Source organism: Bos mutus, chromosome 27, assembly GCF_027580195.1.
Source record: "Bos mutus isolate GX-2022 chromosome 27, NWIPB_WYAK_1.1, whole genome shotgun sequence".
In the NCBI taxonomy this organism is placed as follows: Eukaryota; Metazoa; Chordata; class Mammalia; order Artiodactyla; family Bovidae; genus Bos; species Bos mutus.
This window is the reverse complement of record NC_091643.1, coordinates 9,316,017-9,341,478: the sequence shown is the minus strand read 5'-3', so window position 1 is coordinate 9,341,478 and position 25,462 is coordinate 9,316,017. Positions and strand designations below refer to the sequence as shown.

Here is a 25,462-nt window from a genome sequence, read left to right as displayed (position 1 = left end):
GGGGGAAGAGGGGGAGAAGGCCTCTGATGTTCACCCGTGGAGGCTCAGCCCCTGGAGGGGTGGCTAGCACGCATGCTCGCCAGGCAGTCATACTGTGCACAGACCCACACATGCGTGTACAGCGCACGGCTACACCCACCCTCAGACCCGCCCACACAGACTCAAATGTGAGTCCACGCGCATACATCGCGCTCGCACCCCATCCCAGGCTGCCCCTTGGTCCCTGGGCTGCAGCCCCTTGCCTCCCCCCTTGGGAGGCCCCAGACACCTGGGCCGATGCAGCCCCGCAGCCCTGCAGTTCCCAGCCGGCTTGCCCAGCGCAGTGTGTCCGCCGCTAAAGAGGCCTGCAGAGAAACAGGGTGTTTACGACGGCTCATAATGACCCCACGCTGCACTGCCCCGCGTGCGCGCCGACAGTGAACTCCAGCTCCTGCCCCGCTGTGCCCAGAGGTCTCCCGGGGTCCTGACCACAGCAGAGGGCCCTGCCCGGCTGCCCTGGCCGCATGCTGAGCTCATCTGAACAGCCCGATAGGGGTTCCTTCCAGTGGGTGGCCCGGCCCCGCCAGAGATGCCCTGAGCCCTGAGGTTTGCATCACTGCTGTGGATGCCGGAGCTCCCCCTTCACCTTCCTCCTCCTCCTTTCTCCTCTTCTCCCTGCTCCCCACCCCAGGCCTTCACTTTAAAACGGGCTCCCCACACCCAGGACAGCCAACAAGACAAAAAGTTCCTTCCTTCCTCTCAGCATCCAAGGCCCCAAGCTGACCTTCCCCGACACCAGGCGTCTCATTTCTAGACACTCGCCCCCATACGCCTTACAAGCTGACCACAGAGGTTCACCATCCCTGGCACCCGGGTGACATCACGCCTCTGAGCCCTGGTCGCGGCAGAGGCCTCCCCTTGGAATATTCTTCCGACGTCCACCGTTTCAGCCTACCGAGCTTCGAGCAGCTCCTTGGAGGACAGTACACGGTGTCCTCTCTCTGGAGCCGCCCCCATCCCCCACCTCCTCCCCAGGAAGACCTGCTCCCTCCTCTGGGCGCCCGCAGCCCCAGGGCTTCCCTCCTACAGGGATCTCAGCATTGATGACATGATCTGATGTTTGTCTCTTTTCTCCCCTCCGTCCCTTCTAGATGGTCAACCATCTGAAGGCAGGAACCACACCCCAGTCATCCTGCCCCACCGCGCATCACCAGTCCTGAGTCTGCACCAGACACAGCCTCCATTCAATTCAATTTGCCTTAGACTAACTCGAGCACATGGCTGGTTCCATGACCCACTTCCCTCCTGAGGGCAGGAACGCCGCACCGATTGGCACAGAGGGGCTGGGTGCCAGGCCCCTGAGAGGCAGTATATGAGCCCCTTGGTGGAGCCCCCCACCCCCAAACGAAGCTCTGGCCTCAAGCTGGCTCCAAGAAGAAAGAGGGGGAGGTATCCTGGTCCTCTTACGAGCTCATCTGGAGACACACCGCGCCCCCGCAACACTCCACCCCGCCCCTAGTTCACCTCCACATTCACCAGCTCCCACCAGCTCCACTGAGGCCTGAGAACACGGGCTGCTCACCTCCAAGAGGTAGTTCGTGTGGGTGTACTAAGGACTGAATCTTTGCGACCCCATGACTGTAGCCCACCAGGCTCCTCTGTCCATGGGATTCTCCAGGCAAGAGCACAGGAGTGGGTTGCCGTGCCCTCCTCCAGGAGATCTTCCCCACCCAGGGATCAAACCCTGGGTGTTTGACCCTTTGATGTCTCTTACGCCTCCTGCATTGGCAGGGGTTCTTTACCACTAGTGCCGCCTGGGAAGTCCCAGGCCTCCTCACTGAGAATGCAATTTGAAATGCTGCACACGAAAACATGGGTGGAGCTGCCCCCACTAAAAAGCACCTGTGTGCTGGCAAAAGCTACCTTCTGGCTGAGGTCTGACCATCCTTGCCAAGGGCAGAGCACCCGCAGGGAGGAGACAGCTGCTGTCTCTGGCTTTGACTGTCAGGGGACTCCCCTCCTCCCAGACTCTGGGAAGAAACGATAATAAACACTTGTGTTTCTGGATGTCTGCAGATCCCAAAGCCAGCAGAGGCAGGGAGGGTATCAGCAGGGCCATGTCCTCAGCAGAAGCCCAACACTCATCTGTTGGATGACTTCCGTGCAAGAGTGCGTGCCTTCGGCGGATCGTTCGAGTTTTTAAAGGAAAACACGGGCACAAATCACACCCCTGTCTTTAAATGAACGCAAGCTAAGAGTAAAGGAAGGAGCTGTCGTCCTAGAGGCTGGGTGCTCACTGGCACCTGGCACATAGTGGGCATCTGAGCCTCCATTTTGAGCCTCCATCTCAGAACCGAGGCCAACCTGTGACTCTCCGGTCAGCCCCTCCTTGTCACGGAGGCGGCTGCACGTGGTCTGGAGGCTGCCCTCACAGGCTCAGCGGCGCACAGCAGACCACCTCACTCCCCTGGTCGGTGGGGCCTCTTGCCTCTGGCCCACGGCCACGCTGGGTGGGTCACTCCTGTAACACACCTGCTCACTCCAAATCCTGCTCCCTCTGGGATCCCAGCACCCTTCCTGGGTGGGTGCTGGAAGGGACTGCCTTCTTCCTCACGCCTCAACTCAGCCCTTGAGCCCCCCTGAGTTTTGGCCAATGCGAGCCCTAACAGGATACTGAATCAGCTGCCCAAACACAGAAGACCTTCTCCACCCGTGATTTACCTGAATCAGGTTTTGTCAACTTACAAAATACTATTTGACACCATATGATATGACTTATATGTGGAATATAAAATATGACACAAATGAATTTATCTATGAAACAGAAACAGATTCCTGGACATAGAGAACAGACTTATCATTGCCAAGGGGGATGGAGGGTGGGGAGGGATGAATTGGGAGGCTGGGATGAGCAACTATTACATAGAGACTGGATAGACAACAAGGTCTTATTGTAGAATACAGAGAAGTGTATTCAATATCCTAGAATAAACCATAATGAAAAAGAATGTATATATATGTATAACTGAATGACTTTGCTGTATAGTGAAAGCTAACACAACATTGTAAATTAGCTATATTTCAATAAAGTAACTTCTTTAAAAAAAATTTGTTCAGTCGCGTCCAGCTCTTTGTGACCCCCTGGACTGCAGCATACCAGGCTTCCCTGTCTTTCACCATCTCCCAGAGTTTGCTCAAACTAATGTCCATTGAGTCGGTGATGCCATCCAACCATCTCATCCTCTGTCACCCCCTGCTCCTCCTGCCTTCAATCTTTCCCAACCTCAGGGTCTTTTCCAATGAGTCAGCTCTTTGCATCAAGTGGTCAAAGTTTTAGAGATTCAGCTTCAGCATCCGTCAATCCTTCCAGTGAATATTCAGGGTTGATTTCTTCTAGGACTGACTGGTTTTATCTCCTTGCTGTCCAAGGGACTCTCAAGAGTCTTCTCCAACATCAGTTTGAAAGCATCAATTCTTCAGCACTCAGCCTTTTTTATGGTCCAACTCTCACATCTGTACATGACTACTGGAAAAACCATAGCTTTGACTAGACAGACCTTTGATGGCAAAGTGTTGTCTCTGCTTTTTAATATGCTGTCTAGTTTTGTCATAGCTTTTCTTCCAAGGAGCAAGCATCCTGGAAATTTTAAGTACTATTAATATTTGTTTTGTGCTTCCCTGGTGCTCAGACGGTAATCTGCCTGCAATGCAGGAGACCTGGGTCAGGAAGATCCCTTAGAGAAGGAAATGACAACCCGCTCCGGTATTCTTGCCTGGAGAATTCCATGGACAGAGGATCCTGATGGGCTGCAGTCCATAGGGCTGCACAAGAGTCAGACACAACTGAGTGACTAACCCTTTTCACTTTCAATATTTGTTTTGAGTCCTAACTCCTTTCCCACCGTCCTCTCCTGACATCAGGATGCCTTTCTTCACTGTCTGCTGTACCGCGCTGTGCTTAGTCGGTCAGTCACGTGTGACTCTTAGCGACCCCATGGACTGTAGCCCACCTGGCTCCTCTGTCCATGGGGATTCTCCAGGCAAGAATACCGGAGTGGGTTGCCATGCCCTTCCCTAGGGGATCTTCCTGACCCAGGGATCAAACCCAGGTCTCCTGCATGGCAGGTGGATGCTTTACCAGGTCTGAGCCACCAAGGACTGTCTGCAGTCATCTTCATTTCCTCCAGAGAAACACTCTGGATGTATCTAGCTCCCCTGTAGACCCTGCCCCTCCCATAGGCCTGCAAGTTAGAACCTGGCACCAAAGTGAGAAAACAGACAGACGGGCCTGGCCCTGGCCTATCTCATCCTACAGGTCCTTGGATCTGCTGACCCGATAGGGTACTGAGACTGTAGCAAGACACAGACACAGTCCGAGGTCCGAGAGGCCCCCGTGGAGCCTGCAGGAGGGGACTTGCTCCACAGAGGGCCGTCCAGCAGCTGCTGAGGGTTTCAAATGCTTATTCCAGGTCCCGTGTCTAGCTCTGCAGCCACAGACACAGAAGTAGGGATTTCCTTCAGCCCTAACCCTAAGGGCTTTCCCAATGGCTCGCTTCCCTGGTGGCTCAGAGGGTAAAGCGTCTGCCTGCAATACAGGAGACCCAGGTTCAACCCCTGGTTCGGGAAGATCCCCTGGAGAAGGAAATGGCAACTGGCTCCAGTATTCTTGCCTGGAGAATCCACTGGACTGAGGAGCCTTGTAGGCTACAGTCCACGGAGTCGCAAAGAGTCGGACGTGAATGAGCAACTTCACTTTCACTTTCTTTCACTTTCAGCCCTAAAGCCAGCTCCAGAAGCCAACTGGATTTGTGGTGGAAGACACACCAGTTGATGAACTCATTTTCCGAGGGCTCAGAGAGCACAGAGAACACATCTGAGGGACCCCCGGGAGGAAACGTCCCAGGGAAACCGCTCATAGAAGAGCTAAAGAAAACAGGAGAGAGAAAAATCCCTCTGGTAATCCCGCCTGAATGAGAGCAAGCCTGGTTTAGGGAAGCTGCTTCCTGATTTTTCCCCACTGCCAAAGTACTGTTTTGGAATCTCTCTCCAGCTCACACACATCCTTTCAGAATCTGTGGTGGATGATTCCCATTAATTCCTGCCCTAAAGAAATACTCCTTTATTCCCCTAAGTATCTGCAGGCCTGGAAGATTTCATTTCCCGCACAGCAATCCCTGAAGAGTTGTTGAAGCAGCCAGCCTCCCACACCCACAGGCCCTCCAAAGGCGAGGGGTGAAAAACCAATGCCATCTTCTCAAGACTCAGTCGTGAGCGCAGACCCCCACCCGAAAGCCCTTGCAGGTGAACAAACATCGTCTCTTCTCGGGTCCTTGCTTCTCCTCCCTGACCCACCAGGGAAATCAGGGTTGGCAGGATCCAGGACAGAGCCTGGGTCACAGGTGGTGCCCACAGACACTTTCCAACTCAGCCATGCCACGAGGACCCCGATCAAGACCAGGGTGATCCAAAACCTCCAGCCTCTGGGGCTGAGAACAAGCAGCTGATAACTCAGCCCCTCCCTGAAAGGTCACTATAAACATCGGCTCAGGAAGACCCACAAGGCCTGGCTTCCCCCTGCTCCATCATCCCCATTCATCCGTTCATTCCCTCCCTCGCTCAGACAGGTCCCAGGCACACACACCGCCCTCACAGGGCTGGACCTGCCCCTTCCTTAATCCCAAATGAAGCCGCCCAACCCCCAAGGAGCACAGCCAGAGACCCCTGGGAAGCATCTCAGCCTTCTGAGACCCTACTTCTAGCTCAGCAGAATCCACCAGGCACCACCCCCGACCACCACGCCCCAGCTCCCAAATCCTTCAACACACCCAGCCTCCTGCCAGTTGGGTTCAACAGGTCTCTATTTGCAGGGAAGCCTAAACTGGCCACTTCTGGACGGGCTGTGAGTGCAAGGCAGGCGGGAGGGGCTGGAGGCTGGCCTGCTCCGAGCCAGGGAGGCCGCGGTGCCAGCGCTAAGTGGCACTCGAGCCCCGGGAGGCCCACGATGTGGGGGCAGCTCCGGCACACACGTGGACTCCGGCGGCCCCACCAGCCAGGCTGCAAGGCCAGGGCCTCCGGGCTGTGGCGAGAGTGACAGAGCCAGTGACAGGCCGGGCCTCGGACACCGCAGAGCTGTAGCTCAAATATTTATCGTGTGCATCTGGCTTTCACACGGAATTTGCCAGTTACCAGTGTTTACCTTGGTAGAAATTCACGGGAAACCTTCGTCTGAACAGGCCCAGAGTTTATTTTACTGCCAGATAAACAACTTTCTTTGATAAATCATCCATGTGACAGTGTTCCTGAAAGACTAAACAAAGATTTCAAGTGCAATCTATAGGCCTTTGAGCAGCCTTCCAAAGCTAATGCATGTTTAATTGGCTGCTCCAAGCAGGCTGGGGCAGGGCGAGGGCCTGACGTCTCTTTGGCCACTTGCTCTCCTTTGAAAAATAAATACGGATGGGAGCTTCTGGCTCATTTCTGCAAAACTGGAAGAAATTAGCCAATATTTAAATGCTCATTTGCTTCTGAATATGGCCTATGTTTTTGCTAACGGCTGTGTATTTCACAAGTATCACAACTGCTGGGGGCAAAAATGTGAAAAACTACGCAGAGACAGTGCTTGGGAAAAGTAGACACACCAAGGGCCGAAAGAGCTCCCTTAGACTCAATACATTATGAGCAGAAAAACCCTTATCAGGAATAAGATTTCTAAAAATCACCCCAGAACAAAAGAACAAAGTTCTGTGGGCGTGTCCTGGGATTAGCAAAAACTCATTCCAAGCTCCTTGTGCCCCGCGGTCATCATTGTCTGATGACTTCAGTCTTACAGTGACTTTAGGGTGTCATTTAATTAAAGCCCTGACTGCCTAACTTCTAGTATGTATAGGGTTGCTTTTTGTTTGGTTTGTCTGGGTTTTGGTTTGGTTTTGGTTATGTGAACTTTAGCACCTTGAAGCCATGTCAAGCTTTTAAAAGTTCTCCTAAATGGGTTTTGTGCAAGGTCTCTCCGGTTTAATCCTCTACTAACCAGAAATCCATCAGGACATTCCATTCCATTTCCTAACACTTCGTGCCAAGCAAGCTGATTTTATTAGTGCTCCAGTCCTCCTACAGAGGCCAGTTTCCACCCTGAAATAATTCTTTCCAATAGGAAGAGATAATACTGGTCATGGCTGGAGCCACTGCCGTGGTCCAGGAACTGAATCCACTTGACTGACCCAATTCCCTTCCCAACACAACCACACAGGAACCACCACCCACAGATGATGGAGACAGGCTCAGAGAGGCTAAGAGACTTCCTCGCGGTCACCCCGCATATAAAGGTGGGACTTCATCCCAGTCTGTCTGGCGCAAAGTCTATGTTCTTTCTCCTGGACGGCACGGCCCACCTCATGATAAAGAAACAATGGATTATGGAGCCCCTTCCCTGTGTCAGGCACAGACATCGGTCCATTTATACGGGCAGACTCTGAAAGCGCCCAGTGCCCCTTCCCAGAAAGCTTCCTCTCCCATTCCCGGCAGAATGGGAACGCGATGGGCATGAGGGAACATGAAGGTAGATGGGTGTGGAATCCGAACCGGCTACCCAGCTAAGAGCTGCTGGGAATAAAAACGGCAAGGGATGCCAGGTGGAGTGGCCTTGGGCCATCTGATGAGTAACGCCTTTATCTGAGTCTTATTTCCCTCCATCTGTAAGCTGACAGCCCTGGAAGGGCTGGTCTCTGAGGTCCCATCCAGCCCATCAGATCTTCACAATGGCACAGGGGTACGGAGGAGGAGCAAGACAGCACCCGAGCAAATGGGTGGGCAGCCCGCCTCACCTCAGCTCATCCCTTACCCCCGCCTTCCGTGCCCACCCCCAGAAGGCTCCAGGGAACACAGGTGAACTCGAGGGTAAGCCCTTCCCTTGCCCCCCTACTTCTCCACGACTGTTTATATACACATCGAATGATAAGGAGGACACGATGCGAAGTGAAATAAGCCAGACCCGTAAAAGGACAAACAGTCAGGCTTCCACTTACATGCAGCACCTGAAATCGTCAGAGTCCTAGAGACAGAACATAGAGTGGGGGGCTCCGAGACCTGGGGCGAGGCGGGGGCGGGGGGCGGTGGTCAGTGCCTGGGTACAGTTTCAGTTTGAGTTGAAGAAAAATATCCAAAGAGGGATAGTGCTGCCTGTATCACAGTGTGAACCCTTTTGATGCCACTGAACTAACTGTACACCCAAACATGATGAAAAGGGTGCATTTTATGTTATGTATATTTTATCACAATGCAGTTTTGTTTTTTAAGGAGAGCAAGGCAGTGGATTAGAGCCGCTCAACAGGAGAATCACGGGATGGAAGGTTGAAAACCACATCCAGCGGCGCCCAAACCATGCAGTTTGGCAACTGACTGTCTCAAGAAATGACCTCGTTGGAGCTGCACTCATCACTGAAGAGGGGAAGCCGTCACATCCTGAACCAACAGTGCCCCCACCTAGAGCACCAACCCAGCAGGATGCCAGCCACGGGAGAGCTAGCTGGAAACAGCGCTTGGTTCTGGGAGGTTTCAACCCAGAGCCTGTGAGCTGCAGCCCCAGCTTCTCTGGTGAAGGGAGGCCTCGCCTGTTGGGGACAGAGGGCTGGGCTGGGTTGGGCTACTCCACTCTTGGCAGGACCACCGGGATGGACAGTCAGTGAGTCTGGCCGGTGTGGGGGCCCAGGCCTGGGTTCCGTACACCAGCTCATCTGCTCCTGAAAACCCATCCTGGGGTATCAGCTGCCACTTCGTGGGGAAACTGAGGCCTGGAGAGGTTCCGAGACTTCCCAGCATTACCAGGTGTATGAACTGGGGCAGAAGGAGAAATGAACTCAGCTCCCAGGGTGCCACCCCAACCTGTGGATCCTGGCTTTTGAGTCTCTAAGTTCAGTATGCGTCCTCAGGGTCGAACGTGCTAAAGAAAAGTGTTGCTATGGACTTCCGCCTCATCTAAGTATTTCCTGCCAGGAGACAATGAGATGTGCAGAAGGGGTGCGCACAGAGGGGAAAGTCGGCTCCTTTCCCAGCTTCTGCTCACAGCTCCTTGACATGGCTTCAGAGCGCAGAGTGGTACCCATCTGCCCAGGGACTGACGCCCCCAGTCAGGCCCCTAGCTCTCCACTCGGATCCATGCGTGAGCAGGGACTCACCATCACGACCCACCAGGCCCAGTGAAGGGTGCTCGAAAAAAATAAAAAAGGGTGCTCGAGGGTTCAGCCATGGTCTCTGCACAGAACAAGCCACCCTCTGAGTCCCTGGAGGACTCAGGATGGACCGCAGGCTGAGAGCTGCCTTGCCAGGGCACTTAAAGGGCTGACTCTGTGTTTCCTTGAACACGGAACGCCACACAACTCCTTCCAACTATTACCAGATCTGTGGACGGGCTGTGTATTTTAGAGACTTTCAGGGACAACGAAAACCAGTTGCTTTCAGCCCAACAACTCCACCCCGGGGTTACCTTGCCATCATCTGTGTGCTACTTAATTTTACTTCAACTGAGTAATGATAAATCAACTGAACTAGATTTTTGGATATTAGGGTTTTGTTTTGTTTTTGACATATACACTCAGTTACCCAAAACAGGGCATGTACTTTCCCTCAAACTTAATAAACAAATGCACATACTCGTTTGGAAAGGAGCTTTCTCCTTATATAAAAAAAAAGGGGCATAAATAACAAGGTCCTACCATGTAGCACATAAACCATAATGGAAAAGAATATGGAAAATATATATACATGTACATATAAAAGTGTATATGTATACTTATGTATATAAAGTATATACAATATAGTTTATATATGAATCACTTTTCTGTAAAGGGGAAATTAACTGCTGCTGCTAAGTCACTTCAGTCATGTCAGACTCTGTGCGACCCCATAGACGGCAGCCCACCAGGCTCCCCCGTCCCTGGGATTCTCCAGGCAAGAACACTGGAGTGGGTTGCCATTTCTTTCTCCAATGCATGCAAGTGAAAAAATAAAGTGAAGTCGCTCAGTCATGTCCGACTCCTAGCGACCCCATGGACTGCAGCCTATCAGGCCCCTCCGTCCATGGGATTTGCCAGGCAAGAGTACTGGAGTGGGGTGCCATCGCCTTCTCCAGGGGAAATTAACACAACACTGTAAATCAGCTACACTTCTTTTTTTAAAAAAGAAGAAAACTGAAAAACAAAACCAATGCTCCGTTTTTTGCCTACAAGGTGCACTTACTGGCAGAACAATATCATTTGTCTATTCTCCAAGTTTCCATAAGAACTAGTAGAATCTAATAACAGCCAAAAACAAGGATAGACAATGGTTAGGTCAAGGAAAAAAAAAAAGGCCACCCTGTACAATGAGTTGAAATGTAAGTCTAAATTATCCCAATTTGTATTCATCTGGGGATATTTTAATATTAAATAATTTTAACATTGTTTTGCTCACTTAAATACAGCCCAATCTTACGATTTAAAGGTACTTGTGCCCATTTAACAATTGTGAATGTTCAGGAAAGGCACTTTATGCACACTGTAGAAAATCTAGGATTTATACTCAGATGTGTACTTCCTCTCATAATATTTTTGGAGTTAAAAATTCTTATATTCATCTATCTTGGTGGATTTTCAGATGATGCATCCTAGAATCAAGTTGTAGTTACTTAACAGAAAATAAGCTGGAAATTAAACCACTTTAAAAAAAAAAAGGCCAGTTTCCATCTCCCAGTCATATCGTGTCATCCATTCATGAGTCCAACAAACTTTTATTTTATGCCTACCGTGCAACTGTGCAATCACCGATCTAAGTACACACAGGCCTTGTTTTGTTCATTCTAAGACACAGATTCTTTTCACATTTTAACACGAAGGATGTGTCCCCTGTAGGCAAGGCATCGCACAGGTGATAGATGGCGCATCTCGCTATCAATGGGTGTCTTACAGTAGGTAAAATATGGTACCAGAGACAGACCCTGCTCTCAAGCAGCTTACAGACGCTGCAGTTACCCTGCTGGCAGCTACATCTCCTCCTGCGCAGGAGGAAACCCAAGGTTTGGCTTGGAAAGGCTGAGCCTACTTTTTGCAAGTAATCAAACATTCCGAGGAAAACTTTGCACCTTCAAACAGTAGCCCAGCCAAGACACCTTGAAAGCAGAATGAGGCAGAGTGAGAACAAATTGGTGACGGTCCAGGAACCACCGAGAATGTTCTTCTAGGAAATACTCCCAAATGCTAACGGTGAGAGCCTTTTTTTTTTTTTTCTTTCCTCTTTGACTCAGTTTAGTGTTGCAATGTACAGTTTTACTGTTTATGAGGAAACATATAAATGAAAAAAAAAATGTTCAGAAGGCAAGAAAAATTTCTAGGGGGGCCAAGAAATCCTTTTCCACAGCCAGAAAATACTGGACTAACAAAGCAGCCACCTGAAATCTCAGAGAAGAAGCCAGCACAAGAGGAAGCTGTGAACTATCTTAGCAGAAGTATACGATGCTTTCTGCCCATTTCGACCAGAAAAACTTAAGGGTGTTTACGGATCCAGAAGCTCGAGAGAGTGGCCAGAGCGGGGATGGGGGTGGGGCAGGGGGGCGGAGGGGAGGTCCTAGCCCCCCATCATAAATCAGACCCTCCTATCCCCTGGGATAAGCTGGGCTGAAGGAAAGATGGTTATGGGCGCTGAGTTGTTAACAGCAGGATTACTAAGTGTGGCAGCTCGCAAATAATATATTGACCCTGTCGAAGAGAAAACAGCGGCACCCTGTTGTCACGGAGCAGGAAAAGCAGAGCCAGAGCAAGCGGCGGGGCCAGGCGTCCTGAATGGAGCCCAGCAGGCACCCTGGCCGCCAAGTTGAATTCAGAACCTCTTCTCCGGCTAACTTTGGGCTGTCACACATCTGGGACTTGATCCGGGCTGATCCAGCTGCATTCCTGAGCATCAGCCCACAGGTGTTTCTACTGAGGCTTTTCCCTGTCGGTAAGGGGGGTAAAAATGTACTCTCAACTGCAGAGGTACAGTGTAGGGGTGGAGAGAACCAGTGGGCAGGCAGAGCTGCCAGAGAGTTACAATCGCACCTCCCGGAGAGGTGGTAATAGGCCGGGTAAGGAGTCTGAGGATGACCGCTGGCAGGAGAGGGCTCGGGAGTGCTGACCCTGAAGGAATGGATCCCTTGTTCCCCGAGCTCCCAAAGAGCCTTCCAACAAGCTGATGTCTTCCCACCGGGGATGTCAAGGCCGTTTAATGCAAAGTTTGATCCCTCGAGTGGGGAGTAAAGCATTCTTTTTCTTCTCGGCTGTGTATCAGCTTGCCTCGCTGCATTTCTTTGTCTCCTAACTGAATCCCATCAGCGTGGCTGACTGCCTCCCTCACTTGAAATGAACTGAGCTAGGAAACAAGTTTCTCAACAAGGCTGCATTCTCCAGGTTGCTGAGAAGGGCAGAGCTGAACTCAGCCCCTGCAGAGAAAGAGAGAGAAAAAAAAATCCTCTCTATTGCCTTATGAGAATACAATACACACACACACACACACACACACACACACAAACCATAAAAGTCTCTCCTGCATCCAGATAGGGAAGCCTGGCATCCAGCCCCGACGCTGTTCATCTTAAGTGGGAAAGGCAGCGTGTCAGAAAGAGAACACCAGGGGAGCAGTTCAGATTCCTTCTTTGTGAAATAAGTGGACTTGATAGGATGACCCAGAGGACCCAGGAGAACTCCAAAGTTCTAGGCACTCAAGAAGGAAACCATCTTTGGGAGAAAGGAACACAGTCTGAAACTGCTAATCAGATTGGCCAAGCCCAGACTGGTTATTAAGAGACACTCCTGGTGCCTGCACACTGCAGGGAGCAGGTGGCCAGCCGACCCAGCAGGGACCTACTGGCACCCACTGCGGCGTGGGGAGGACTCATCTCCCCAGGTGGGTTACCCCAGCCCCCTGAGACCCTTGCCCTTCACTCAAAGATCAGCTTTCACATTCACATTCTTTCCCAAGGTTTGCCTCTTCAGCCTACGCCTAGGGAATGACTCTAGATTAACGAGCTGCCACAAAGTCCCTCAACAAATTCAGGTTGGTGAGTTCCAGGGAATCAGAGCAGAAAGACAACCAATTCTCTTCCCAAAGTGCCAGAACATCCTTTACCCTGCATCGCCAACAGCGCCCCTTTCAGGCCGCGAGTTATATGACTCCATGATTCTCTAGGAAATGACCAATTTCATGTGTGGTCAGAGTTAAAAATGAAATTTTTTAAAATTAAATCTTCAGCTATGCTAGATCCATGTTTGGGTACATGTAGTCTAGCATAGAGCTCTGAGCTCGAGAAATGCTGAATGACCGACTGGACGCATGAATCAGTGACCGGACACTGCCTCCTTCACACACTGGGTCCCGGGAGATGGGATCCCAGCGTCAAGCATCCGCTCATACACCACCTTTCAGAGATGGCTCTAATAGGATTCCCCGGATTTGCTGAAACATCAGGGAGTCAACTTCTCAGAGTGTGGTGATTTACACTATCAGAAGGGGGTCGGTGAAATCTAAATGCAGCAGCTGAGTATTATCCAACCCCTCCGCGCCATCCCCGCCCACTCCCACGCACCCCCCACCCACCCCCGCCCAAGGAAGGATGCTTTGGGATCACGGCCACATGCAAGCTGATTCTTCCTGTCCCTCCCCCGTACCCTTTGCAGCAAAAGGTTTCTGGTGAGGACTTCTGAGAGATTTTATTTATGGCCTTTTACTCAATGCCCAAATGCCTCTTTGGGAAGGAATCTTGAGCCATCTGTGGAAGGAAACCTTGTCACTCAGGCAGGTTAGGGCCATGCAGACCCGCGAGCCTCATAGGCATTGGGGTCCCCTTGATGGAGTAAGAATGTGAGCCTCAGGAAGCAAGTGTCACCCCGGTCGGGCAGAAGGAGGGTCATCAGAGTTTGCAAACACTGCTGCGGGTGCTCTCTTGCAATTTATTTGAAATTCATTTAAAATGGCAAACAGAAAAAAGGATGTGACTCAAATACAAGCAGCAGAAGGCAGGGCAGACAAACCTTCCTAGAGCTCGTCCACCAAGAACCAAAGAGGCAGGTAGAAATACTTAACGCAGAAATAGGGCATGAAAAACGTGTGCATTCTCAAGCAGCTCTCCGGGCCAACTCCTGCCTGCAGTCACAGTGACAAGTACCCTGAGACTACAAGTGTCACATGTACCCTTTCCTTCAGCTTTATGTGTGTGCACCTCTCCAATGGCACTTTGTCAGCGTAAGGCCCATTTATGTGCATTACTACACATGGTTAATGAAAACCCACAATAGGTAGCCCTGAATGGACATAAAGATTTCTTTTACCTATCATTTACACTTTTCCTGGGAGGAATTCTGTAAGAGATCCAGCCTCAGGGACACCATGGCTGGGATTGTGATACCCTGTCCTTAGCAAAACAGCCCTGAGTATTAAGTCACTCAGTCGTGTCTGACTCTTTGTGACCCCATGGACTGTAACTCACCAGGCTCCTATGTCCATGGAATTCTCCAGGCAAGGATACTGGAGTGGGTTGCCATGCCCTCCTCCAGGGGATCTTCCCAACCCAGGGATCGAACCCAGGTCTCCTGCACTGCAGACACTCTTTACTGTCTGAGCCACCAGGGAAGCCCATTACGTGTTTCCTGGGAGGAATTCTGTAACAAATCCAGCCTCGGGGACACCATGGCTGGAATCGTGAGAACCTGTCCTTAGCAAAACAGCCCCGGCCGCCTCTATTTTATACGTCAGTTCCATACAAAATAGTGGCAGGCTGAAGGGAGCCGACCCTTCAAAAGGATGCAGTTCGTGTCTTCTTTTCCAGAGGACACACTTCCGAGGTGTCTGAGGCTCTGTCTTCTGAGGAGCAGAAGACAGGGACCACCCTTGAAAGGTCACCTGAGATCAGGCCCCGAGCCCACATCCAGCCCTCTTCCTGGGGCTGCAAATGTGGACCCAGAATGCCCTTTTAACCCAAAAAGATTTGGGAAGAAGGGAGGGAGATTCCCCCCACTGTGGGGATGTCTTTTTCCTTGCCAGGAAGTTCCTGAGAGCCCCTGCCCCCAGGGCCCTAAAAACCAATGACCCCCCTCCCGGATCCTGGGCGGCATGGTGCTGACACCTAGGGGTGGATGGAAAAACAGCCATGCGGGAAGCCAGCCCAGCAGCCTGGTTTTTCCCCAGCTCGCCCCAAATCTGCCTCCCTCTACGCCCAGAGAAGGTCCCCCCAAACCCATCCAGTGATCCCACACACGGAAAGGCAGAAGCCAAGTTTGACTTTTCATAAAAAGAAGCCAGTTCCCCACCCTATCTAGTCTCCCATCAGCCTGAGAAAAGCAGCTGTCTGGGGAGGATGGAGGGAGAACACGTATCCCCAAAAGGAAGCTCCAAAAGGCTCTGCTCCAGGGATGCAGACCAGGGGGAGCCAGGGACGCCCAACCTCCCGGAGGCACCACGGCTGCTTTCTTACCAAACTCGCTGGCACAGAGATGCTCGATGATGGCTTCAGACTTCAGCTCGTTGTCACATGGAGGACACACGGTCGTGCCTAGGAAAGGAAAGGGGAGGACAAGAGCTTAGTGATGCGGGGCAAGGATGCTGGAGGAGCTGCCCCCGGGGCAGACAGAGATCAGCCTCGGGACCAGGCTGGAAGAGGGTGACGGTCTTCTGGGATTTCTGAAAGGCAATCCCAGGAAAGACGAGTCCCGGAAACCCAGGCAGACATCGAGTTCCTTGAAAATTCAGGGACTAGAGCTACTGAAGAAGGAAATGGCAACCCACTCCAGTGTTCTTGCCTAGAGAATCCCAGGGACGGGGGAGCCTGGTGGGCTGCCGTCTATGGGGTCGCACAGAGTCGACACGACTTCACACGACTGAAGCGACTTAGCAGCAGCAGCAGAGCTACTGAATATAGTACAGCTATTCAGATCAACGTTATCTGGGGCTGAATGGGGCGGGTCCTGTGAATCGTGTCTTGAGGTGGTGAGTCCCTGGGAAAAGCTAACTTGTAACCAAACACTTCTACCAGAGTTTGTTTGTTTGTTTCCTGTTTTCTCCTCTCCCCTTGAAATACCTGCCTGATTCCTGCCCTATTTGTGTTCCCAAACTCCCCGATCCATCTGACCAGCTCTCCATGAGCCAAGAAAGAAAATCAGCCAAATTCACAAAGTCCAACCAAGGCTCTGAACGCCCCTGTCCAGAAGGGCTGCTGCAGCGAGATCCTGCGGGGCGGGGAGCAGGAGGAGCTGGGTGGGGGCTGGGGGGCATCACCAGCCCTGCTGCCAAATGGAAGGACCGAGTGAGACAGGGAGACCCTCTGTTGGCGTTTTCACACCGTGAAGTACTTTGAAGAGGAGGTGTGTGTGCCGCAGGCATGGGGGGAACTGGAGGCGACTAGGCCCCAGGGGGAGGAGGCTTTGGAAGCCAGGGCCAGCGGATCCTCCCGGCCAAATGCTGCAGATGCTGGAGGGGCCCCTCCCCTGGTAAACGGCCTCCTGTGGAAGAGCTGGGAGAAAGCCACCCAGTGGAATCGCCAGAAGGGGAGGTGGCTTGTCACCGCCGCCACCACCACTATCCCACCGTCAGCATCAGCATCGCTTCCATCATCTATCAGACATCTTGGAGTTTTATCCAGGATGTAGGAAAGCTCCGGCACATCTTAAGGAGCTTCCATCCAGCATAGCAGCAGAGGCCATGAGCTTTGGGAAAGTCACAAAGGGGGACGGTGTGCTGAGCACCTCCACTCCCATTAAGGCTCTTCTTCCTCCCCGTCCCTCTCTGTCTCCAAGGCAGCATCTCCTTCGCCTTGGAGCACTTCTGCGGCCCAGAGAAGTGGGCAGAGCCTCCCACGGCAGACAGGGAGTCAGCTAAAGCACCCCCGGGACACAGCTGGTCCCCAACGCCTGGGAGGGGGTGCCTGACCACGCCCCGCTTCCAGGCAGGGTCCCTGTGAGGCCCAGCAGAGGCCATACGCTTTCGTCTTTGCTGGCAGACCCCTCTCCCACCTTGACGCTGGGCCCAGGGCCACGCGCTGTCCAGACTCCTTCGGCAGCAGGAACCACTGCTGCACTCCAAGCAGAAGACGGCAGGACTATCTTTGGACCCAGAGCCTGGAGCTGTGCTTCTCAGCCGGAACTTAAGATCAGATTCCAGAGATCGTGTTTCTGACAAAAGGGAAACGCTTTCCCGGAATTGTGCATTCTGATTCTGGCTTCCATGGGGAGAAAAGTGGAAAGGAAGTCCCACCATATATAGGAAGGACCGTGGTACCTGCCTGGGGAGTGTGGACTGTGCTGGGGGGCTTTCCTTGTTCGGGTTAAAAAATTTTTTAATGGAAGTTATCACAGGGCAAAGTTCAATGACTATAATCTGGCCAAACAAGCGGCAGGGCAGGACTATCCGAATGCAAACACGGGGTGCCCTCGGCTCACTCACACCACCTGGTCTGGACGCCCTGAGTTCCCCGACTTGACTGCAGCCCGGGGCTCTGCACACCACTGGGCATTGTTCTCAGTCCCATCGCCACGTCTGGCCCTCAGCGTCCCCCGGGGGGCAGGAGGTGGCTGGGATGAGCTCAGTGTATTTTCCCCAGCCCGCCTCAACTTTTCTCACAGCCAGCTCTGAAGGGCAATATTAATCTGTGGCCTCTCTGGACTGTGCCGGGGCAGGGGTTGCGGGGGTGCGGGAGGGGGGCGGGGGGGGGGGCAGCAGGCAGCCTGAGCACAAAAAATCAAACCCACCCAGTCATCCATCAGAGAGGCAGGACGAAATGGCTGTTTTTAGATGCATTTAAAATGTTTCAAGTGAAAGAAGCAAAAACCAAAAGGTGTTGTGTTTCATCAATATTTAAGGGGAAGAGGAGTGCAACCCTGGAATCAGAAACACGTAGGTTTTGTTTTTAATCAATGCACACGCATGCACACAGTACACACACACACACACACACACACAGCAGGTCTTCCCTGGCCAGCTCCTCAATACAGGGAGGGACCCTAAGGAAGAATGAGGCACCGTGGCCTCTGCAAAATCTGTGCCTGAAAGTCAGGCTGACTGAACGCACAACATGCCTAAACAACAACAAAATAAAACTAAAAGTATGTGCTGGCTCACGGAGCTTGAATCAGTAAAACCTGGCAGGGAGGAGGAATGACAGTGTATCGGCCTGAGAGTGCATGGGTCTAACGCAAGTGCAAGATTGAGAAATAACTTTTCTGGGAAAAAAAAAAAAAAAGTGCCTCTCCCGTAATCAATGCTGAAGCAGCTTGAGCCTTGGCTTCTTGGGGGTGCAGGGGAGCCTCCTTTGACTCATCTCATTATCAAGTTGATCTTAAATGATGTGTGGCCCCAAAGGCCGGCCCCAGTACCCTAAACAGTACTTGCCCCCGTATGTGAACAGAAGCCAACCAGCCGGCATTTGGAGACATGTCACTGCTTTGAAAATCCCATTTTAATTTTACAGAATTAAAAAAAATAAAGAATAAAAGTTGGGCATGTGGACTTGGTCGCCTCCAAAAGTACCAGTTCTTATTCTGGAGGCACGAACCATAAGGGATGAGGACCAGGAGTCTGGTCTCTCCCCCCCGAACCTGTGTGCACACACACACATCCCTCCCACTTCCAGGCTCAGCTGACAGCAGGGGCCACGCAACCCCAGGGGACGCCTTTTGGGGGTTCCTCCCACTGAGGGGGCTGCAGTCCCAGGTAGGAGCAGTGCCTCCTGTAGAACCTGTCACCAGAAACATGGTGGGGAGAACCAGGTCCCAAGTTCCACCCCAGACTGGTCCCTTCACTGCTGTGTGGCTGGTCCAGAGTGGGCTACCTGAGCACTTCTGGGATGGAGAGGGGAGGGGAGATGGTGCAAAGGGGAGACTTTGGGAGGGGGCCAAGGGGGGCAGCAGCCAAGGAGTAAATGGCTCCAAGAAGACAGCATGGATTTTGGACTCCCTTCCCTCAACCACCCCTGCCTCTGGGTGGCGGGGTGGGGGGACGGGGGTGGGTGTCGAGCCAAAAGGATTCTTGTCCGTGCATAACGAGGCACCCCAGCCAGTCCCCCCACCTGCCAGTCCCCCTCGGAAGGTTTCTGTCGCCGCTTGTACCAGATAGGAGCAGTTGGGGGTGGGCTCTGCCCCAGCAGAGCTGGCTGAGGTCTCTGGGGGTAGGGTTGGGCTTCTCTCCCAGGAGGGGAGAAGGAAAATCCCATGGGTTCTATCCAGACAGAACACCAAGGGCTTAGTCTGCTCCAGGTACCAGCAGCATCTCCCTTGAAGGTGAACCCTGTGCAGACCTCCAGAAAGGGCGAGCATGGGGCCCAGACCTCGGGCTGTTGCCCCCTCCACCCACCGAGCCCATCTCCACATCCCCCACTCTGGGCTTATCTCCGCCCTCCCTGAAATAAGCAAAGGCATTCAAATTTCAGGGTGCCCTTCCCCGGACTACCCCACCCTCACTCTGGGGAGCCTGCCCCGCAGGAGACATTCCTCCTCCGGCATCACTTGGAGATAAGCTGAGTCAGCAAGCAACAGGTTTTTTTTTTTTTTTTCCACCCCCGCCCCCGCACCCCCACACCCCCACACACACCTTAAGCCCTTTCCTCCAAAAGCCCTAGAGACGCGGGCCCTGTGCTGGGTGCCCTGGGCACACGGCTCCCCACCTCTGATCACTGGCAGCTCTTTGAGCCTCAACTCTGCTTCCGAAGAAGTCGGGGTTGAATTCATTCCTCTCAAAGTCAGGCGAGGCTGCTGGGGTGTTGATTTATTGGAGATTTTCTTTTCTTTTTTTTTTTGGCTTGTTAACTTGTTTTGCTCTGTCTTGTGGCCTGGGGGTGCGGGGTTGCGGGGTGACGTGCCTTCCTCCCCCATCAAGAGCTGCCCTTTAAGAGGGAGGGGGTTCTGAGAACAACCTCCTGCCCTTCTCCGGGGCTGTTAGGAAAGTCTTCAATTTGCGGTCCCGCTCCCCAAGGAGAGCGGAACAATGAGCTAATGACAATTTTATCTTCCTAATTACCTGAGGATTTGTGTGAATGAGAGAAGCAGGGGGTATGCAAGAATGGGGACAAGTCTTTCCAACCACCCCCCTCCCTCAAGTCTCCCGAAGCTGTTACCTGAAAGGAGGAAACAGCCTTGCACTTTCTAAACTTTTTTTCTCGGCTTCTTTTGCACCAGTCCGGGAGCTACTTGGCTGAATGACTAGCTAAGAAAAGCGATTTAAAAAAAAATCCTCCTCGAACCTAAGAATATAAACAAAGCTGCACCTTAGCATTTGCTCGGCCCTCCAGAGCTTCCCAGATTTAGAGTTTGGGTTGTTTCTCCCGCCCCCAGCCCCGGGGGCATCTCGTCTACGGGGTTCAAAGCTCCGATGGGGACTCGGTTCCCTCCCAGGGGAGAAAAGCGCTCTCCTGGGACCCTGAGCTAAAGCTTTGTTTCCTGGAAACTGGATTCCCAGGGCAGCGGCTCCACGACCCGCAGCGGGTGCGCGCGCGGGGCTGCCCAGCCGGGCACCACCTCGGACGTCTCGAGGCCGTCGGGCAGGGCCGAAGGCACGTCCCCCAGGCCCGGGGCGCAGCCCGGGGGACCCTCGCCTCACCTTGGGGCTTGGAGGCCTCGGTGGCGTTGGGCGGGGTCATGGCGATGCAGACGTCGCCCTCGGGAAACTTGTCGCACTTGAGCATCTCGGGCCAGTAGAAGCCGAAGAACTGCATGACCGGCTCGCACGAGTCGCGCACGGCCTCGCAGAGCCAGCGGCACGGGTAGATGGGCCGGTCCAGGCAGACGGGCGCGAAGAGTGAGCACAGGAAGACCTGGGTGCCGATGTGGCAGTTCTTGTTGAGCAGGGGCACCCAGCTGCTGGCCTGCTGCTTCACCTCGGCCATGGTCTCGTGCTCCAGCAGGTTGGGCAGCACCATCCTCTTGTAGCCCACGTTGTGGCACAGCCGCAGGTCTGCCGGGATGTCCACGCACTGCGGTGGCTTGGTGTAGAAGCGCCCGCTCTGGTAGGCGCCGATGTCCGACTGGAAGCTCACGTAGTCGTACTCGCTGGCCGAGCCCGCGGCCAGGAGCCCGGCGGCCAGCGCCAGCAGCGCGCCCGCCGCGGCCCAGCGCCCGCCGCCCATGCTCGGCGCCCCGGCCCCCGCGACGCGGGGCGTCCTCGGTGGTCTCCCCGCGTGCGTCCCGCCGCGAACTTGCAGGACCCCACCCGCCCCACGGCTCCGGGGACAAAAGGCGCCGTCCGCACCCGCGCCCAACTGGGCGGCCGCGCGCTCCTGCCCGGCGCTGGCGGGGCAGCCCAGGAGAGCTGCGCGGGGAGGCGAGCGCGCGGCCCGAGTGCGGCCCAGGCGCCCGAGGCGGCGGGACCCGAGTGCCCGGCGCTCCCGCGGCCGAGCCCTCCGATCCGCGCCGGCCAATCAGCGCCGGCCGCCGGGAGCGCTCCTGGCCCGCCCGTCAGTCACCCGCGCCGCCGGCCAATCGGCTCGCGGGCGGGAGGGCTCGGCTCCCCAGAACTCAGCGCAGGTCAACACCCCTTAAAAACAAAACCAAAAAAATAAATAAAAGAGGGAAGAAGGGAGGGAAAACGAGGAAAAGACAAAAAAGAAAGAAAGAAAAAAGGAAGAGAGAGAGGAGATAGAGAGAAGCGTGCGGAGGATAAAAAGGATGCGCAACGCTGCAGCTAGCTTGAGTCAGATCTCAGGAAAGCAAGGACGCTTAACAGTACTTGCAAGTCCATGAGCTAATCAAAACTTCTTTTTTTTTTGTCACTTCTCCCTAACTTAACGCAGCAGCAGACTGCTTTCTCGTTGTTGTTCTCTGTGGCTGCAGTACGGAAAGCGGCCGTTGCCGACGGACCGGGGCTCAGGAAGGCTGTAGCGAGGGAGGTCTGCCTTTCCATCCCCGGCCGGTGGGGCTCGGCTCCCGCGAAGACCCGGGGAAGGTGGAGTCCGGCTGTTTGCTGGCTTTAAAAGGCAGCTGCGTTTCCAGGTGAGACAACCAGATGATGGCCCTCCTACAGTCCCGAGGCAGTGTGGAAGGGAAGGGTGCGCACAAAGGTGTTGATTTGGGGAGGACAGTTGGGGTTTTTTTTTTGGTTTGGTTTTTGGGTTTTTTTGTTGTTGTTGTTGTTGTTTTTAAGAAAAAGAAGAAGAGAAAAAAGAGCCCCGCTCAAGGCCCAGCCCGACAGCACGTCTGTGTGTGCACGCATATGCACATTGACATGTTTGTGGTCTAGAAAGCCAAAACATTAAAAACACATGTGCACTTATCAGCGTGGCTTGTGTAAATATCAAGTCCATCACTCAGGCACACATGCTACACTCAGAGCCGGCCCAGGAACCTCAAGTCAAAAACCAAGGGTTCCTGTTCAGACAGAGGCGAGAGAAAAGTCCCAGCAGAAACAGCCCATTCTTCCCATCCAGCCCACTCCCCACACCCCCCCTCCACCACCCCAGAACAGAGGGTGGTCCCCCTGCCACCCTCCGCCTCAGAGTCCCTGGGGATTCTTTGTAATGAGGCCCAAGCTCCAGAGAGCTAGTAGTGTGACCACGACCAACTCCAGGGACAGGCAAGAGTAACAGCTGTCCCTGAGGTTGGCTGGGTCTCCACACTGCTTGTGTCCCAAAATTTGGGGTGGAGAGGGGGCGCAGAGAAGGCTACAGATCACATCTGAGTGGCGTGGCACTACTCCAGGTGGCAAATGGGCCACAGAGCCCAGAGCTGAAGGCAGACACCAGAGGAGGCGCTGCCTTGCTGGGGGAAGCTGACTTTGGACCCTGCAGACCAAATTTCTTGATGGACAGATTCCAAGTCAAACGACTGGAGTTTTTCGATGAAGAGAGGCTCTTAAAGCAGTCCTGCGTCTAAAGATACAGTGATGCCCCTGTGCACCCAGGGAGCTGTGCCGCTGGTCAACTTCTCCATCACCTCTAAGCTGATGAAAGGTGCGCTAAAGCAAGGGGGCGATGCGGAGGGAAAGAGATGGGGGAGAGCAAGGCTCCTTCGGGTGGCAAAGGGTTAATCCCTAAACAATTGGGAATGCTCAGCCCAGAAGCTGGGGAAGACATTCCTTACAGACAGAGAAGAGACCACAGGAAACCAGGCAACTGTGTCTCAATTCAAGGGGCAGTTAGAGAAAAATGCAGTTTGGTAGGGGTCCTTTTCTCTCCTCGAGGCAGGCCCTCGGTCCCCAGGCAAATGTGTCTGTTTACTCACTCCCTGCAAAGAGTTGTGTTAGCAGATAACATCCTGTCAGCTCTGCATGCAGGCTTCGCCCTGCCCTCACTCATGTCTGGACCGTTTCCCCAGATGGTGGAAGGGCCTGTCTGTCCCATATGAAAATTCAGGAAATTAGTTCAGGGGACTGCTCCTCCACCATTCCTTGGGGGTCTCGAGGCAGCAGTAAATGTCACAGTTCCATTCATGGGAGGGCCTAGCCTAGGTCTGGTTTTTTCCGATTGATCACCCCCAATCGGTCTCAGTGAGAGGGCTTTTGAGGCACCCAGGGACATGACTGTCCCAAGAAATACAGGGGGTATGAGAGCAACTAAGCCGCCAGAATCTTAAACTCAGTGCATTTCTGGCTCCTCCCAAATCCCAGCTGGAAAGGCAGGGCTCAAGTCTCAGTCCCACTGGCAGACTTGAACCCACACCGAGGCTAGGCTTCTACGGTCTGCAGTGCTTAGAGTCTTCCATGGACGTCCCTGGTGGTTCAGAATCTGCCTTCAATGTGGGAGACCTTGGTTCCATCCCTGGGTTGGGAAGATCCCCTGGAGGAGGGCATGGCAGCCCACTCCAGTATTCTGGCCTGGAGAATCCCCATGGACAGAGGAGCCTGGCAGGCTGCAGTCCATGGGGTTGCAAAGAGTCAGACATGACTGAGTGACTAAGCACTGCACAGGATTCTGGAGAATGACTGCCAGCCCCAGTCAGTTCTCATACTGTAAGACAGCACCAGGCAGTCCTAAACACTCCGTATTTTAGAGGTGAATGCAGTTGTTGGGGTTTTGCGAGGGGCGGGGGAGGGGGAGTTGTCCTTTATCATTTTGTCAAAATTTTGCACTTCAAAGCCCAGTCTCCCTTCCCCTAGGCAAGAATTTGTGTGTGTGTGTGTGTAGAGGACAAAGTTCTAGAGCAAAGATTCTTTACACCTGTTATTGACATGACAGAGATCTCAGAAACCAGGGGTCTCCAGAATGGGATCAGGAACCAGGAGACACACCTTTCCTTCTTGAATGAACAAAAATATACCTTCACATTTGTGTTTTTCATTTCAAAAAAGTTCTTATTTTTCCCACCCTACCAGATGCCTGTACAAGAACATCAGAAGTACGTCCCCTGTTGCCTCAAGTCCCCAGCTGAAGGAGGCATTCTTCAGCCTCCTCATCGCCCGAAGCCGACGGTCAGGCCAAGCAGGATCACTGTGGGGCCTCCCAGCACCTACACCCAGAGATCCTCCCTGCCCTTTGCCAGAAAAACAGCAGTTGGGACCTCCCTGGTGATCCGGTGGTTAAGACTTCCCGCTTCAACTGTAGGGGGCGAGGGTTCAATCCTGGTCCCTGGTCTGGGAACTAAGATTCCATGCTACATGTTACAGCCAAAAAAAAAAGAGAAGAAAAACAAGAAGGTGGGGAAACCTTCCCGGCAGGTTTTGTTCTTTATATATATATATATATTTTATTTTATGTATTTATTTATTTGTGTCAGGTCTTCTAGTTGTGGCACACAGGCTTCATTGCCCGGCAGCACATGGGATCTTAGTTCCCTGACTGGGAATCGAACCTGTGTCCCCTGCATTGCAAGGCAGATTCTTAACCACACACACCCCAGAACTACACTCGGCGTCCTCTCAGTCAGCCAGGAGTGGGACACCAGGGCGGAGGGGAGGGTGTCTTGCCTGTGGCTGGGCGCTGATGGGTCTGTGGCCATGTGGAGAAAAGCATCCTGACCCAGAGTCAAGAAACACAGGGTGTGGCTCCAGTTCTGCTTCTTGTGGCTGGGCGACTTGCACTCAACTCCCTGGGCGGAGTGCTCATCTGTAAATCGTAGCAGTTAATGCCTGCCCTGCTCCCTCAGGAGGTACCATCTGTGCATTCTCAGTGTCCAGTGTCACTGAGGTTCACAGTTAGGCTTCTAAGGTCTGCAACGTTTAAAGAAGCATTCCACGGACTTCCCTGCTAAGCCAGTGGTTCAGACTCAGCTTCCAACGCAGGAGGGGCGTGGGATCCAATGCACCTGGTCAGGTGCCTAAGATCCCACGTGCCTCGTGACCAATAAGCACATAAATAAAGTAGCATTCCACACAAGACAACATCAGGCACAGTAATGTTCTCGCTTGGATAAGCATCTTTTCCACTCTGCCTCCATGGAGGTACAAATGCCCTGTGCTTCCCAAGTCCCTCTGACTCAAGAACTGGCCTGACTTGCTGTCTGGGGCTTGGGACTGTCTGGGAAGAACCATAAACACTTGGAGTTAAAGGCACAGCCCCATCTCCTCCCAGGCA

General features: G+C 53.2%; 1 protein-coding gene across 1 annotated transcript in view; it reads right to left on the bottom strand.

The window, feature by feature from the left end:
• The window catches only part of SFRP1 (secreted frizzled related protein 1), a 43,523-nt gene extending 22,203 nt beyond the window's left edge, over window positions 1-21,320 (bottom strand). Inside the window, exons 1-2 of the mRNA XM_005899836.2 lie at window positions 20,560-21,320; window positions 15,449-15,526 (exon numbers count right to left, since the gene is read on the bottom strand). Of these exons, the coding sequence (XP_005899898.2) occupies window positions 15,449-15,526; window positions 20,560-21,085 (604 nt within the window). The 5' untranslated portion in view covers window positions 21,086-21,320. The remainder of the gene's footprint in view (window positions 1-15,448; window positions 15,527-20,559) is intronic.
• Between the last annotated feature and the right edge of the window lie 4,142 nt (window positions 21,321-25,462).